The sequence below is a fragment of the Sorex araneus genome, chromosome 10 (assembly GCF_027595985.1).
Source record: "Sorex araneus isolate mSorAra2 chromosome 10, mSorAra2.pri, whole genome shotgun sequence".
Classification (NCBI taxonomy): domain Eukaryota; kingdom Metazoa; phylum Chordata; class Mammalia; order Eulipotyphla; family Soricidae; genus Sorex; species Sorex araneus.
In genome coordinates, this window is record NC_073311.1 from 50,115,774 (window position 1) to 50,133,800 (window position 18,027).

At 41.3% G+C, this 18,027-nt stretch overlaps 1 protein-coding gene across 1 annotated transcript; it reads left to right on the top strand.

Annotated features, from left to right (window-relative positions):
- Positions 1 to 13,667: 13,667 nt before the first annotated feature.
- Positions 13,668 to 15,857, top strand: LOC129399154 (C-type lectin domain family 2 member D11-like). The gene is made up of 3 exons (XM_055118443.1): positions 13,668 to 13,793; positions 14,713 to 14,819; positions 15,721 to 15,857. The coding sequence occupies exons 1-3, from the start codon at positions 13,668 to 13,670 to the stop codon at positions 15,845 to 15,847; spliced, it is 360 nt and encodes a 119-aa protein (XP_054974418.1). The 3' UTR covers positions 15,848 to 15,857.
- The last annotated feature ends 2,170 nt before the right edge of the window (positions 15,858 to 18,027 follow it).

Sequence of the window (18,027 nt, forward strand, 5' to 3'; positions counted from 1 at the left end):
AAAATGAAGGAGATATGACAGTGGGGAGCTTAAGTGAGCAAGCACTAAAGACTTTGTCCTCTTCCACAAAAATAAAATGCAAATTTTTTGTTTGCATTTTTGGCTGTACTTTGCAGTGCCTGGGGCTTACTCCTGGCTCTGCACTCAGGAATCACTCCTGGTTGTGCTTGAGGAACCATATTGGATGTCGGGGATTGAACCTGGGTTGGCAGTGTGAACCTGAATGGGAACATGACCTGATCACTGAACGAATGTGGTGAGGGCCCACACATTTGTGAGCACACACAGCACAATTTACAAGAGCCAGGATATGGAAGCAACCCAAATGTCCAACCACAAATGAGTGGATAAAGAATTTGTAGTACCTATCCTCAATGGAATATTATGGGTTATAAGAGAAACTGAACTCTTGCCTTTTAATACAATTGGATGGATGGAGCTAGAACAGGTCATTTTAAGCAAAACAGCCAGAGGTAGGAGACAAACACCTAGTGGTCTTATTTATATGCAACAGGGAAAGAAACAAATGGAAGTGATAGACAGTACATAAAGACAACAACCCTTTGAACTTTTAATTTAGAATGGGGTCGGGCCCAGGGAGAGGAGGACCAGGAGGACTACAAATGGCTTTAGGCCATGTGGAAAGTCCAGGGAACTCTGGTGGATCTGGAGCAGAGGCAATTCTGCACATCACTAGTGTGATTTAAATACCATGATGCCTCAACTAAAAATAAAACACAAGTTATTGTCTTCTAAAATGTCATCTACTCTACATTATCACTATCTGTAGGAACACTTTTTTCCAGATGTTAAAAGAATCCACCAACACCCCCTGCACCCCAATCCTCAAACCTACTGATCTGAGACCAATGTTTGTGGTTCCTGTGTTGATGATACATACTAAAGCTGCATGCTATGCCCACTAGACAAACGCCATTGTAAGAAGATCTTCAGCTGAAATCCCATTGTCCAAAGAAAACACAAGAAAATCTCAGAAATAAGCAGAGCCCTATAGTGATAAGACCTGTCTACCTTATCAGACCAGGTCGCCCCCAAAGCCAGAGATCCTTCAGATGAACTCCCCCTATTCTTCTGGAAATGGATCAATTCTCTGACCTGATTTTCTGGCCCAGTTCCAGCAATGTTCCCCACCCCCACAACAACCCTCCTCTCAGTTTCCCCTTCTGGGAAGTGAAGCTTTCTGAGAGCAACTGGAAAGGGAAAGATCTGCTGTCCTAGTTAGAGGGATTCAGTTTTCTGTTCTGAGAAATGAAGTCTCACAGGGAAGCAGGAGAAAAACTCTGAGTACAGTGTTTATGTGTCTGACTAAAGGCTGGATGGACTTTTCATCCTCCACCGACAGAAGTCTATGCACTGAGCCAGCAGGGTGAGGGCAGGGCACAGTTGCCAAATGCAATGGCCCAGCAGGGCGAGGGCAGGAGCAGTTGCCAAATGCTGTGGTGTCTCTGCAGGCTGCCTGGAGGGTGTTGACAGGGGAACAGCTGAGGGTCCAGCAGTGCTGAGCCCTGCTGTCTGGACCCCTCCTGTTCACCAGAGCAGCTAGTAATTGTGCAAGAGGAACCGGTAAACCAGGAAGAGGAAGATCCTTTGTCAGGATCACCAGAAGGGTAAGCTCCGCCCACGACCTTCCACCTAGTGTTTAAACCCAGCCCATTCTCTTAATCTGACGATATGTCCACAGACTCTGGACCTGGATTTTGCCCTGACCATGGGTCCCTGCTTCTTTTCCTGGCAAATACGTGATTGGAAGGATCTCAGAGAGGGAAAGTTCAGGACTCAAGGTACTTGCCTCGCACATGCCGCTCATAGACCCCCTTAGTGATGCCCAAGAAAGAACTAGGAGCCCCAGAGTCAAGAGCACTGGGAGTGTGGCTTCCTTCCTGCAAACCCTCCCCCACACACGCACACACACACATACACACACACACACACACACACACACACACACGAAGAAACCCCCAAACAGGAAAAGACCATCCCTGAGAACAGGGCTCTGCCCTTTTAAAGCACCATCCTCTCCCCACCTCCCCACTCCTATTCCCCCACTCAAACCGTTGACCTTCCCTGGGGTGGGAATCTATGATCTCCAAAAATCTCTAAATAGCATTTCCCCAAACTGGCAGGGGATAGTTGGAGCAGGTGTTCTGTGTTTGTTCAGTTAAGGAAGACAGATTTCCAGGGGCCAGAGAGATATTACAGTGAGGTAAAACTTGTATCAAGCTGGCACAGGTTCGATATCACATATGGTCCCAAGGCCCACCAAGAATTATCCCAGAGCATAGCCAGGTGTTCACAGAAACAAAATCAAAAATTCTCTGTGAGATCAGAACCATTTGGTGGTCTGAGTGATAGTAAATGATAGTATAGCAAGTAAGATACCTCTGCTGGCACGTTCCTTGAATGTGCCGGCAGGGTTGTGATCCAGGCAACTCATATGGCTCCTAAATCTGCCAGGAGTGAACCTTGTGCATAGAGCCTGGAGTAAGCCCTGAGCATAGTTGGTTATGGAGGAAGGAAGGAAGGAAGGAAGGAAGGAAGGAAGGAAGGAAGGAAGGAAGGAAGGAAGGAAGGAAGGAAGGAAGGAAGGAAGGAAAGAAGGAAGGAAGGAAGGAAGGAAGGAAGGAAAGAAGGAAGGAAGGAAGGAAGGAAGGAAGGAAGGAAGGAAGGAAGGAAGGAAGGAAGGAAGGAAGGAAGGGAGGGAGGGAGGGAGGGAGGGAGGGAGGGAGGAAGGAAGGAAGGAAGGAAGGAAGGAAGGAAGGAAGGAAGAGGGGGAAGGAGGAAGGGAGGGGGAGGGAGGGAGGGAGAAATGCTCTGAAAGAAGATTGTGAGTGGCCTCAGGAGAGAAGGAGATTAAGTTGTCTGGAGAAGAGTGACCTAGAGCTGAGAGTGACTTGGGGGTTGGATCACTCTCTCAGTAGCCCCAGAACCTGCAGTCCTCGTGATGACCCACCCAGTCTGATATGGCAGCTCGCTGCTGCCTGGGTACTGGCTGCCCTGCTCAGGGCTCAAGGAGTCAATATGGCCAGTGCAGGCTATGCTGAGACAAGGCCCAGGAGAACCTGCCTTTTGCCTGTCTCCAATGGTTGAGTTCTAAAGAAAGTGTCACTGCAGACTGCGGATGAGTAGAAAAGGAGAAGAAAGGGCATCTTTTAAAAGATATCTCAGGAGAAGGGATTACCAAGTAGAGGATGTTGAGAGGAACCATTCAGGTTGAAAGATGTGTGATGAAAATAGACTATAGATCAACCATGATGGCCATTCAATACCTCTATTGCAAACTACAACACCCAAAAGGAGAGGGAACAAAAGGGAATTCCCTGCCACAGAGGTGGGGTGGTGTTGTGGGGGATAGGGTGGTGGTGGTGGGAGGGATACTGGGAATATTTGTGGATGAGAATGGGCATTGGTGGAGGGATGGCAAATGATCACTGTATGACTAAAATGCAAACACGAAAGCTCATAAGTTTGTAAATGTACCTCACGGTGATTCACTAAAAAAAAATATTTTTTAAAAAGATATGTTTTATAATACCACGTTCTACTTAAAACCCACTGGTTATTGACTGTATCATAGAATGAAAATCTTATGTCTCACAGTGATCTACAGTATCATATTTTTCTTAATCCCTATCATTCCATGCGTGCCTGTCATCTCACTCTCAACATTCTGCTTTTCACTAGTATAATCCTGCCATGAGGAAACAGTTTTGCCTCCCACTGACTAGGGATGTTCTCTGTATAAGCAGAACCTTTGGACTTGGAATTACCATTACCTGTAATCATCTTTTGCCTTGACCCTTCTGGACATAGTTTTGATTTCACTTGTTTGCTTTCTGAATGTGTGTATCTCCCCATCATAATATAAGTGTCATGAAGGCAAAATAAATAAATAGATAAAAGGTACCTCCAGGTCAGGCTTGAGGGCTGGGTGTAAACTGGTTAATAGGGTGGGGCCCGTTTATTAGCTGTACATTCCTAGGTGACGTCATTCATAGGTGGGACCATTTGTAGGTGGGACTACTCCAAGGTAGGGTTCTTATGCTGTCCTTAGGATACAGGCACCTCAGTTCTCTGGGACAGGGAAGGAGCAGCAGAGAGCCTGCCCTTCAGGATTGCTAGAAGAAAATGGAAAACATTTTCTTAACTGTGATGTTCCACTCTTGAGAGAAAGTGGGGAATCACAGTTAAGAGACGCCAGCTAGACCTTTCATCTGCCTTAAGAACTGCCAAGTGGAGCTTTCGACCTTCAAAATGGTAGGTGGACGCCTGTTTTTTCCTGATAGGGCTATAGGACTAGGAGTGTGAGAACAAAGAAACAGATAAGAAGAGACTCCGAGTCTGGCAACACCTACTGCTCTTGTGCTGTGTGTATTATCTCAGGGTCCCCATATGCTGCAGGAGTGGGGACAGCGGGTCTCTGTGCTGGTCCATGGTTCCCAGGTTCTTCAATATTTTCAAGAATGAAATGAAATGCTCAGACTCAGAATTAGAAAGTAGAAAAGTGTATTGGAAAGTAGGAGAGGAAACGTAACTCCCCTTAGGGGTAGGATCTTAGTACAGGACTAAGTCAACTGTGGCTTTTTTCATGGGGGCTTGTCTGTGTTACAGAGAATGCAGGGAAGTTAAAGATAAGGGTTTGTTGTGAAGGTCTTTTTAATGGAAATTGGGCTGAAAATTGGGCTCTCTGCATTCCCTATCAATGGACGAGAATGCTAGAGAGAATGCAAGGATCCAGCAGATCCTTACCTGGGTATTGCCCAATATCTTCCCTTCCAGGTGAGCCTAAGCTCTGGAGCATTATTTTATATTTACAGTTGTTAACTGCCTATTTATCAGAAAAAGGCCATACATTTTGCAGGAAGTCAAAAATGTAGGATGGGGTGATCAAAAATAGGACTGCTTCCAGCAACTGACAAGGGTAAACTGAGGCTTCCTCTCTCATTAGAAGGGGATGACTTCCCCTGGGTAGTCTTCATTCCTTAAGGTTGTGTTGCAGTTTCTCCTGAAGCCCATAATGTCTCTTCAGCTTCAGCTACCTAGTGACATGGAAAACTGGAGAAGGCCTGTACTGGGCATTTTCCAGGAGCCTGATGTTGAAAGTGTCTGCTTTGTCTCTAAGCTGGAACTTTACAACTCTTAGAATTCCCTTGGCTTCTCCCTTTTAAACTGTATACAAAACTCGAGGGATAGTGAATAGGGCCCATTCCTGTTACACACCTGCTCACAAGGAATCACTGCCCCTTGCACTGCACAGTGCCCAAGATCTTTAAAAGGATTTTTTAACACATTTTTTACCCACGTGTGTGTGTGTGTGTGTGTGTGTGTGTGTGTGTGTGTGTGTGTAGTGTTAATTCAGAAAGGAAAGTAAATATTGATAAGGGAAATTAAACTGAGAACTTGGTCTTTTTTTTTTTTTTTTTTTTTTGCTTTTTGGGTCACACCTGGCGATGCTCAGGGGTTACTCCTGGCTCATGCACTCAGGAATCACTCCTGGCCGTGCTCAGGGGACCATATGGGATGCTGGGAATCGAACCCCGGTCGACTGATTGCAAGGCAGATGCCCTACCCACTGTGCTATCGCTCCAGCCCCAGAACTTGGTCTTTTTAACATAAAAGCACTTTACATTTTAAAACTATTAAATGTTCATCAGCTTAATTTTGTTTCCAGATGCCTGCTTAACTTGGTACTATCACCCCTTTCTTTTCTTTTCTGGGTCTGTATAAATATATATAAATATGTATATATATGTATATAAATATGTATATATACATATGCATATTTAGTGTCGAAGACCTCAGGAGGCTAGCCATGCTCAAGACGTCTCTCCACACATTCAGACGAGCTTCACACATGAAGATACCAGCAGAGGAAACCAGGTGTGTGGAACCAGGGGCTGAGACCTCCAAGCCTGCTCTGATGGGGCTGGGCCTCCACTGTCCGGATCTCCCATTTTCCTGTAGCTAGGCGGTCACACCCAGGTACTGCCCCTGGCACTGTTAATCCTACCAACGGCTAACATCAAGAGACTTAAAACCAACCTCTGGAAGCATCATCTTAATAGCCCAATTCTCCCGATGGGAGAATCTGGCAAGCTACAAATAGTTTCCTGTCCACATGGGAGAGTCTCGAAAACTCTTTATGGTGTATTCATATGCCAAAACTAGTAACAATGCTTGGTCTCATTCTTCTGACCCTGAGAGTGCCTCCAATGCAGCATTGTTGGGAAGGACGAGTAAAGAGAGGCTTCTAAAATCTCAGGACTAGGACGAATGGAGATGTTACTGAGACCGCTTGAGAAATTCGATGATCGACGGGATGGGGATTGATGATGATGATGATGATGATGATGATGATGATATATATTTTTTTCAGGAAAGGCTTGGAAAGTATTAATAATCTAACATTATTCTATTTTCTAGAAAGTACATGAACAGAGTTCCACTTAAAATAAAATTAGACTGTTTTAGGGCCAGTGTGATATTACAACGGGTTTCAAATTTACCTTGCAAGTAGCTGACTCGGGTTCAATCCCTAGCATCCCATATGGTCCCCTGAGCACCTCCCGGACTAATTCCTGAGTGAAGAGCCAGGATAACCCCTGAGTATTGCCAGTGTGACCCAAAAACCAAAAGAGAGAGAAAGAGAGAGAGAGAGAGAGATACAGACAGACAGAAAGAGACAGAGAGAGAGAAAGAAAGAAAAAGAAAAAGAAAGAAAAAGAAAACAGACTTTTATTTTCCTATAAATGCCTGGGTAGTATCAAGCAAAACTTAACTTTATTTCAGGGCAGCAGAAAAGCAAAACTTCACTTGACCTCAGACTCAGCCAATGAACAGCTGCTGCATCTACTGCCAGTTTCTCCCCCAGTTTATAAAGAACTTGCTGCAGCCCTCAGGGGGGTACCCTGTTCCTCCCAGACTAGTCAATTTTATTCAGGATGGTTGGGATTTTAGTCTCCAGATCTCGTTTTAGCAAGTCTTTTCTTTTTCTTTAAAACAGATGCTTGTACAGGGGTTACAGCCTCATTTGACACAGAACCTGACCTCCAACCCCTCCATTCAAGATCCAGCCCTGCATAACGTAGCTTCTGTCAACAAAGATGAGACAATGGCCCAGGGCTCAGAGGAAGAAATGCTGGGAGAGACTTACTTCCTGGAACATCATAGATGCTGGCCTTTCAGTGGAAAGAAACAGTTTGGTAATATAAAGTTGTTGCAAAAATCAAAAGTGTGTGTGGGGGGAGAGAGAGACAGAGAGACAGAGAGAGAGAGAGAGAGAGAGAGAGAGAGAGAGAGAGAGAGAGAGAGAGAGAGAGAGAATGAGAATGAGAGAGAGAGAGAGAGAGAGAGAGAGAGAGAGAGAAATGAAATGTTAGCTTCACAGAAGAGGAGCCATTGAGAGCATGGGAGAGTGAGAACAGATGTGTATTTGCATTATTTGCAACATTGCCTATGTGACCTAAAGATTTCTGGGGCAGGGGAAATGAAAAAGAAATTCCATTGCAATCTGACAAGGGATGCAAGTTCTTTGCTTTTATTTATTTATTTACTTATTTATTTATTTTTCTTTTGGGGTCACACCTGGTGATGCACAGGGATCTTGGATCTGCAATCAGGAATTACTCCTGGATCCTGCCAGTGACTGGGGGACCATATTGGACACGGGGAATCAAATCTGGGTTGGCCACATGCAGAGTCAAATGCCTTCCCTGCCCACTGCACTATTGCTCTAGCTCCTCTTTGTCTTTATATTGTAAACCCTCCAAATTGAGAAACAGATACAAGGCCCACACTCTACTACTGAGCTATATTCCCCTTATCTGTTTAGGGTTCGAGTAAATTTGACTTGAAAGATGAAGAACATAATGATGTGTGCTTATTTTTCAGTCTGAAAGAAAGGGTACCTTTTACTGAAATTTTAGCTGTTGAAAAACACATTTCTTTCTTTTTTCTTTCTCCCTCTCACTGAATTTTATTTTTTCTTTGGGATGATATGCCATTGTATTCCCATAAAATAGTTTGTATTTAATAACAACTTAATAAAGAATGCTAATATTTATGAACCAAGATAAGGTTTCACTAATTAAAGCTATTTGACCAATCAGGCTGTAATACTTGTTAAACTAAACTGACCAGGAAGAATGTTTCACATAATAAAGCAAATTTTGAGGTGTTTTTGGATTATGAAACTGAAGTTTATATTAGAAAAACTTCTGGTTTATTTCTTTGTTCTTTTGAGAGGTAGTGACTGATGCCATATTCCCAACTAGAAATCCAGTGGTTATGGTGGCAGAGTGCAATATAGGTGGCATGTGACTTTGAAGGAGATTGGGAGAGGACAGTCCAGGTGGGAGAAGAGAAATGAGAGAGGAATGGAGCATGATGCTAGGGAGGACATTAGATTCAGGGAAATAAAGGAGAAAAGAAAGGGAGTTTGGGGGACACTAGTAAGAGTGGCAAATAGGTTTAGGGGGGATTGAAGGGAAATTTACTTCTCACCCTTGTCATAATCAAAAATTATGAAATACACTGAATTTTTAGAATATAAATGCAGGGCCAGAAAGAATGAGAGATGAGATTTTTGTCTGAAGACATCTCCCAAAATATCACCGATAATGGTTTTAGGCCATCTATTCCACTTTATTCTTCTCTGGCTACAACTTAGGTCAAAACTTCTGTAATACTGGGAGATCCCTATGAAATGTCGTAGTTGAAGGAAAGTGAGCAGGACTTTATTTTAAGTATGATTTTAATTTCACTACTGTGACTTGGAATCACAAAGGGAAGAGAGCATGAGGGGGCCCTATGGGGGTTATTCCAGCAACAAACTATTTCTTGCTGATTCTCAAAATGACATATTAAAGGCAGATATGCCTGGTATCAGTACTTTAATGCTTTTTGAAACTTGGGGGTAACCCAGGGTTTACAGGTCTGTGTGGAAGAGAGAAGGCTGATTGTTGACTTTGGTCAGGACAAAGTCCAATAAGGAACAAACAGTTGTGACCAAGAGTTCATTCTTCCTTTTCTTGGAGCAGGGAGATATTTTCTTTTTCACCCACCAGAATTTAGACTGTTGCCAGACTTTAGTGCTACAGAATAAAGGTGTTATGTTTCTATGCATATTTTTGAGTAAAGTTAAGCTTTATTTCTACTGTATAAATAACAAACATTGGGGTTCTTTTTGATATCAAACCATGATACCATGCTAAAGTTAGCACAGGGAAGTTTGTATTTACTGCACCACACTGCAAAGCTGCCTTTACAGAGTGGCTGTACCATCTTATATTTCCAACATCAGTGCAGGAGAATTTCAATACTCCACTTGGTTCTTTATTTTGTTTTACGAATCCCGCTCACATGGCAGAGCCTGCAGGGCAAGCTACCGTAGCATATTTGAGATGCCAAAAACAGTAACAACAAGTCTCACAACGGAGACGTTACTGCTGCCCGCTCGAGCAAACCTATGAATGATGCGATGACAGTGCTAATTTACATTCTCAATAGGCAGAGAGATGTAACTAATTTTTATTAGTATTTCTTTTATTAGTATTTCATTAATATTTCTTTAATTCAGACCATCTTGAGTACATTTTATGTGCTAATTTATCATCTATGTATCTTCTTCAGTCAATATTATATTAATTCAGCAATTTTATATTAAGATACACAAACTGGGTGGTTCAAAACACATTTTCAAATTGTGTATTTCTCTTATTTTGAGCTTTAAGGTTTTAATATAGTCTAGATATAGGTTTTCACCACATCTTTATCAACAGTGTGCTTCTTCTCCAGACTAGCAGCTCTAAACCCTGTGAGGTGACACTTGCTTGTGACTTTTGATGTAAACCTTCCTGTTAATGAGTGACAGGAAGCGTTTCATGCACCTACTGCCCATCAGCATGTCTTTGAGACTCTGACCTGACATAGGGGAGACCTATGACTCACTGCTGATCCTCACACCTGACCTTTCTACCTTTTGCTAGTTCTTTCGATTTTCTGAACTCCTTTGCCTATAGCTGTAGGATTTCCTATGTCTGGAGATTCTATTATATTTGTTTTATTTCAGACCCTCTGTGACCCATGACAATAGCTTATGGGTCATGACCTTTTGTGAAAGGGATTGGAAATAGGGAAATTGTGATACAGCCGATCTAGGAAGTAGATTTTTGTGGTAAAATTGGTTTTCTCATAAAGTTTTTAGAAAAATTGCATTATGATATTTTACTTTAAAGGTGCTCATAACCAAGAAAAGTATAGAACAACTGGACATTCTGAAACTCTTCACAGACATGCTTTCTGTCTTGTCACCATTTTAGGCATGGTTACATCTATGGTTATGCTTTCTGTTATGTTGACAGGTAAGTTACTTGTTTTACAAACTCTATGATTTACTCCATATATTTTTATAATCATAAGTATCCCTTTGAGTTCTTTTTTATGTCAGAAACTGTGCAAAGTGCCTGAGGCATATTGGTGAATGGAACATAAAAATTCCTTCTTACAAATATTCCAGAAGGAAGCGTAGTTGTCTTAATAAACTAAGATAAGGGGTAGGGAATCAAGCTGCAATGCACATAGGACTGACACATACTCTTAAGTGAGACTCTCTCCCTTTCAGCAACCTTTTGAAGGAGATGAAGGGAGCATGCTGATGCTTGGGGAAAACTCTTCAGGCACAGAAAACAATAGAGCAAATTCCCAAAGAAGGAATATCCCTCGTGGTTTGAATAAGAGCAAGGAGATTGCTGTGGCTAGAACAAGGTGAGACCAAGGAAGAATCATGGGATGGATCCAGGAGGCAATAACCTTGGGAGTAACTTAAAGAATTGGTTTTGAACTTTGATTAGAGCAGGGAGGGTCAGGAAAAGGAGAGTTGTAAAGAAGAATGTCATGGCTCTGTGACTTGCATTGGAAAAAAACCATTTTTGTTATTAGGAAGTTATTGTAACAAGAGAAGGGGAGAATCAAGGAGACATACTCATGTGATCTTGTAGTAATCTAGGTGAGAGATAGTGATAGCTTAGACCAGATGAGAACAGTGGGGGTGTGGTAGGTTGTCAGTTCTGGATACTTTGAATGTTGGAGTCACAGTATTTTATAACAGATTTCCTATAAAGTTTTGCAAAAAGAGACTCCTATGAAACTCTGAGAATTTTCTGCTGAGCCATGGCAAGAAATGAGTTATCACTCTGATAATTGAAAACCTTATCAAGGGGTTTTATCTTTGACTCTGTTTCTTGCACAGAGAATGTTCAAAATACTACATGCCTTATAAAAAATTTCTCTGTATATATAATTGGTCAGAAATGAATGACTTGCCACAATTCATATATAATTATTTCATCTATTCTGATTTTATTATTTCTAATAAGGTCTTTTTCCAACAACTCCTAATTTTTTTTATTTTTTATTTTGGCTGGGTGAGGAGCAAGGGAAGGGGAGATGCATGCTGGGGATTCAAGTGAGGGTCTCATATAGACAAGGCATGTATTGACCCCTCTTGAAGCATTTCTGAAATCTAATAACAACTAACAATTTTTACTGAAGTTTAAATTGTTTCAAATTATACAGTTCCTAGAACAATTGTAAATGTCATTTAAAAATGGTCTTGTGATACCATTCTTTTAAAATTTTCCTATTACTTATTCTCTTGATAACTACCCCTGTTCATTTGAGATAGTACAAGCACAAAATGTCCTTAATTTTATTTTTCTATTTGAGTCTTATCACAGTGTAATATGTAAAATCCCCAATCCCATGCTTACCAATGTGTATTATTCAGCATAATTTAAAGTATCAAGTGGTTCTCCCTAATAATTTAGGGAGGTATTTTATGTTTGAGTCTCTTGCCCGAATGCCTGGCTGTCTTCCCCGGGGCCCCTCAGAGGGGATGGGCTCCAGCTTCCCTCCCCACCCCAAGCAGAGCTCCCAGCAGCCAAAGACCACCGGAATCTAGCTACAGCCAAGTTTGAGGCCCCTCTCCACACGTTCGGACAGGCCTCACGCATGAAGATGCCAGCAGAGGAACCCAGGTGTGTGTAATCCCATCAACAGCCTACATCCAGAGACTTAAAAGCAAGCTCCCAGAAGTGTGATATGTTGTAGCCTACTTTCCCTCTAGGAGAAACTGGCAAGCTTCTGAGAGTTTCCTGCCCACCATGGGACAGCCTTGCAAGCTTCCCATGGTGTATTTATATGCTAAATCCAGTAACAAGCTGGATCTCATTCCCCTGACCCTTTAAGAGCCTCCAGTGCGACATCTTTGGGAGGGCCGAGTCGAGAGAGACTTCTAAGATCTCAGGGAAAGGACGAATGGAGAGGTTACTGAGCCCGCTGGAGAAATCGACGATTATCGTGATCATGATGTTTTGTTTGGGGGCAGCACACTTGGTTGTGACTAGAGCTTACTCCGGCTCTTTGCACATGGGTACCTCTTGGTTGAGCTTGTGAACCTAATGAGGCTCTAGAGATCGAGCCCTGGTCTGTGTATGTAAAGTCAGCACTTGATTCATTAATCAAGTGACATTGAATGGTGACATTGATCTGGACACACATGCGCTCTCTGCTCTCTAATCTAAACTCTCTAGGGAGAAAGATTGAGAAAAAAAGTAAGGGATAGTTTTTCTTTAAATATGAGGAAATTAAAACCATCATTGGTGTTCAGTATTTTGATACTATTTTTTTCTTTCACTGGCCGTTAAAGAACAACATTGTATTAGCATCTAAAGGAGAGCAAAAAATTCGACCAAAATGTGAAATGAGAATAGTTGATTCTTCCTACACCTTACTCCAAAATATTGATTATTTCAGAATATGTAAGAAGAGCCAAAAATGTTTTATTCATTTTTTAAAATAGTACATATAAAACAAACACGTAAAAATATAGAAAGCCCTACATTGTATTTTTGTTATCAGAATAATATTTGGATTGTTATATTTTGTCCAGAGGAATTTTTTATAGCTCCTTAGTATGTACCATAGTAAAATTCAGGATATGAAAGATGCCAAGAGGAAGAGAAGCTTTTTTAATTAATTAATTAATTAATTAATTATTTTTTTTTGCTTTTTGGGTCACACCTGGCAATGCACAGGGGTTACTCCTGGCTTTGCACTCAGGAATTACTCCTGGTGGTGCTCAGGGGACCATATGGGATGCTGGGAATTGAACCCGAGCCTGCCGCATGCAAGGCAAATGCCCTACCCGCTGTACTATCACTCTAGCCCCAGAAGAGGAGCTTATATTAAGGGAAATATAGGAATGGGGAATCTCTATGATATACTAGGAATATCTTGTACTTACTCTTTGCAGAAATTAGCATTATCTATAAGAATTACCATGGACTTTATGCTTTATAAATTTATTATCACTAAGTCATTAATGCCCATGTACCCTACGTAAAATGAAATGCACAGGTACGCTGGACCAGGGGAATGTTGACTACTGTACATTCTGATGAGATTCTGATGAGTTAGGAAATTAACAATTACCAGTCTATAGCATTAGCAGTGACTTTAGAATGTTAAGTGGGAAAATAGATGAAAAGAATAAGAAGATATATTTATTATGTTTTGTTGTGATTATCCAAATTTTAGTAAGAAAGGAAAGAGCAGTCTCAATAATGCATGTGCATCCCACTTGCCCACCAATGTGGATTGGATTTGGAAACAAGTGCTTTTATTTCTCTGAAGAATTAGGGAACTGGACATTCAGCCGGAATTTCTGTGACTCACTAGACACTCATCTTGTTCAGATTGACACCTCAGAGGAACTGGTAAGGATTGTTTTGGGGCACCAGGGAGACAGTACAAATGTGAGAGCACGTGCCCATCACCTGCAGGGCCCTGAGTTCAGACTCCAGCACCACATGCCCACCACCCCAGGGCCACGTGTCACCCTGCTTGCCCTGGCGCTGCCTGTGCACACCGGGCTGAGCTTTGCAGGAAGTGGCCCCGTCCAATTTCTCCCAATGCCCCGGGGTATTTGGGGAGCATATTTTCTGTTGAATAAGGAGCTCTCCCAAAGAGGGTTGGACGCTGCACAGGGCTAACGCTGAAAGAGAAAGATGGAGTCAATCTGGAAGCACGGGGCACAGACAAGCTTCTGACATGTGTTGAATTCTCTGCCTAGAACCCAGTGAGACATGTCAGATATGTTCTCCCTTGTAATCCTCATAGTTGACCTAGAAGCTTAGATGTACTCTTTTGTGTGTGCAGAGAATTATTGTATTCACGTAATTTTTTATTCAAATTGTGGGAGTGACAGTGTTCACAGTATACAAAAAAAGTTGGCACAAAGTGAGACTTTGCTAGTCACACTGGGGAATATTTTTTTTTTTGCTTGTTGGGTCACACCTGGCAATGCACAGAGGTCACTCCTGGCTCTGAACTCAGGAATTTCCCCTGGTGGTGCTCAGGGGACCATATGGGATTCTGGAAATCGGACCCAGGTCAGCCACATGCAAGGTAAGCCCCCTACCTGCTGTACTATTGCTCCAGCTCCCTGGAAATATGATTCTTTTAAACAAAGAGATTTAGAAGAGACAGAGAATGACTCAGGATTAGAAATGGGGTAGAGAGTAATTTTTTCATTTATACGTTGCTGTCATCCCCAGTATTAGACTAAAGGAAAGATCAACTTGTGAGTGGTAAGTGAGAAATATGCATGTTCTCACTTTTTGTTCTTTATAATAGAAATTTCTAAAAAGATACAAAGACTCCTATGACCATTGGATAGGCCTTAGCAGAGAATCACCAATTCACTCTTGGAAATGGACAAATAACAATGGAGGCAACATTGTGTATGTATTGTCACTTATTTTCCTTTTGCTATGTATTGTCACTTATTTTCCTTTTGCTATGATGACTTAGGGTGTTTGTAAGACAATAACTTTAATATAGAAATATAAGAAATATAAGAAACAGAAATTATTTCTATGACTTTCCATTTACTAGCCAGTTCCTTGAAAATTCAATTCATTTTAATTTTATTTGAAATATTTAATATGGTGATGTTTTTGTACTTTAATACCATGATTCAGATGCTTTTCTGATGGAATATTGATTTAGAAGTTAGAAAGAACGCTGGTATGCAGTGGGAAAGGAGTGGGGGGAGTGTTCTAAAATCCTAGAAAGTCACTGATGATTTGATTCCCCACATAAGCTTTAAAAATCCATTTTCTAGATGCTACATCTATTGACCAAAGTAAGGAATAATGGTTCAAAGAGAACCTGTGGAAATCTCTCTGAGAGATATAGCAGCAGAAACTGTAGCTCCCTGTGTTGTGGACAGTTCAGTGAGGTCATTGAAGATATATCAAATAAGGGCCTGATCACTTTCATCAAAATAAAGCTCTTTAGCACATTGCTAATGACTTTTATTTCATGCATTTATGAAGCAGTTAATGAGAGGACTGAGAATGATTTTCACTGATACAACTTATGGCAAAATATTTAAAGTGACTAAATCAACAATATAACTAGATTTGGATTGTATGAATAATACAGTGGTGGTATTCAAGCATGTGTCTTGAAATTGTAAATAGAGCTAAATACAAAAATGGTGTTTATTATTAAGAAGTCACATAAGAGACAGATATTTTTTTACTTCGATTGAAAAAAGTAAAACAGGTATTACAGATTACATCAGAGGAATGAATGCAAGATGCTCAGTGTATGAATAATTGTTTTGTTTTGTTTTAGGTTTCAGGTCAGCGGGACTGGGGAATGTGCCTACTTGAATGACAAAGGCGTGAGCAGTGCCAGGATTTACTCTGACAAAAAATGGATTTGTAGCAAACCCAGTGTCTCCACCTGTCAATGTGCTTGAAACTCATGAGCAGAAAACCTGCATTGTGCTTATTATCTACAGTTGCTGAATGCTTTTCTAAAAGTGTTGACCTAAAAATGTGCAATATCACTTGACAGCAAAGATGAAAACTGAGTCAGAGAGAATCTCAGGGAGCCTTCCCCCACCAAAATGAAACAGAGATTTGGGATAACATGATTCTAAATTAGATAAACCTTTAGGTAGGAGTTAATACTTGTAACTTGATCCCATAGAAAAATTCAGCATCACGAACTCCACTTCTATATTATACATAAAACTTTCCCTGCATAGACTGTTACTGGGCATTAAATGACTATTTGCAAAACAGAAAAAAAACTTTTTAACAGCTCATAAGAAAAAACTAGGTAATTTTTTTTGTTTTTTAAAATTTTTTAATTAAATTTATTTATTTTTAACTAGTGAAAATTTTTTGTTTTTTAAAATTTTTTAATTAAATTTATTTTTAATTAGTGAAAATTTTTTTGTTTTTTTACATTTTTTAATTAAATTTATTTATTTTTAATTAGTGAATTAGAGGGTACAGTTACAGATTTATACATTTTTGTGCTCATGTTTTCCTCAAGTTTGAGAACCCATCCCTTCACTAGTGCCCATTCTCCACCACCAGTAAACCCAGCATCCCTCCTACCCTCCCCAATCCCATCTCCCCCCACCCCACCCTGCCACTGTGGCAGGGTATTCCCTTTTGTTCTCTCTCTCTAATTAGGTGTTGTGGTTTGCAATAAAGGTGTTGAGTGGCAACTGTGTTCAGTCTCTAGTCTGCATTCGGCCCACATCACCCTTCCCCCGAATGGCCTTCGACCACATTATACTTGGTGATCCCTTCTCTTCCTTGCCCTCTCTTCAGAATGTGAGGCAGCCTCCACACCATGGAGTCAACCTCCTGATACTTATTTCTACTATTCTTAGGTGTTAGTTTCCTTCTCTGTTATTCTATTTTCCACAGATGAGTGCAATCTTTCTATGTCTGTCTCTCTCTTTCTGACTCATTTCACTTAGCATGATACTTTCCATGCCGATCCACTTATATGCAAAATTCATGACCTCCTTTTTTCTAACAGCTGCATAGTATTCCATTGTGTAGATGTACCAAAGTTTCTTCAACCAGTCATCTGTTCTAGGGCACTCGGGTTTTTTCCAGATTCTGGCTATTGTAAACAGTGCTGCGATGAACATATGAGTGCAGATGTCATTTCTACTATACTTTTTTGCTTCTCTGGGATATATTCCCAGCAGTGGTATTGCTGGGTCAAATGGGAGCTCAATTTCTAATTTTTTGGGAATCGTCCATATTGTTTTCCAAAGGGGCTGAACCAGTTGGCATTCCCACCAGAAAGTGTCCCTTTCTCCCCACATCCTCTCCAACAGCGGTTGCTTTCGTTCTTTTGAATGTGTGCTAGTCTCTGTGGTGTGAGGTGGTATCCCATGGTTGTTTTGATCTGCATCTCCCTGATGATTAGTGATGTAGAGCACTTTTTCATGTGCCTTTTGGCCATTCGTATCTCTTCCTTGGGAAAGTTTCTGTTCATTTCTTCGCCCCATTTTCTGATGGGGTTGGATGTTTTCTTCTTGTAGAGTTCAACCAGTGCTTTATATACCATTGATATCAACCCCTTATCTGATGGGTATTGTGTAAATATCCTTTCCCATTCTGTAGATAGTCTTTGTATTCTGGTCACTGTATCTTTTGCGGTGCAGAAGCTTTTTAGTTTAATGTAGTCCCATTTGTTGATTTCTGTTTCCACTTGGTTGGCCAGTTGCATGCCATCTTTAAGATACCTTTATCTTCAGTATCGTGGAGGGTTTTGCCGACCTTGTCTTCAATGTACCTTATGGTTTGTGGTCTGATGTTGAGGTCTTTAATCTATTTTCATCTGACTTTTGTGCATGGTGTCAGGTCGGGGTCTAAGCCCATTCTTTTGCATGTGGTTGTCCAGTTGTGCCAGCACCATTTGTTAAAGAGACTTTCCTTGCTCCACTTCACATCTCTTGCTCCCTTATCAAAGATTAGATAATCATACACTTGGGGTTGTGGGTAGGGATATTCCACCCCGTTCCATTGATCTGAGGCTCTAACTTTGTTCCAGTACCATGCTGTTTTAATTGTTACCGCTTTGTAGTAAAGTTTAAGGTTGGGGAGGGTGATGCCTCCCATCGTC

Bases quoted from the DNA above. Each gene is read 5' to 3' on its own strand.
- LOC129399154 (XM_055118443.1), top strand. From the start codon at position 13,668: ATGTGGATTGGATTTGGAAACAAGTGCTTTTATTTCTCTGAAGAATTA. The intron at 13,794-14,712 runs GTAAGGATTGTT...TCTTTATAATAG, and splicing joins TTGACACCTCAGAGGAACTG to AAATTTCTAAAAAGATACAA. The intron at 14,820-15,720 runs GTATGTATTGTC...GTTTTGTTTTAG, and splicing joins AACAATGGAGGCAACATTGT to GTTTCAGGTCAGCGGGACTG.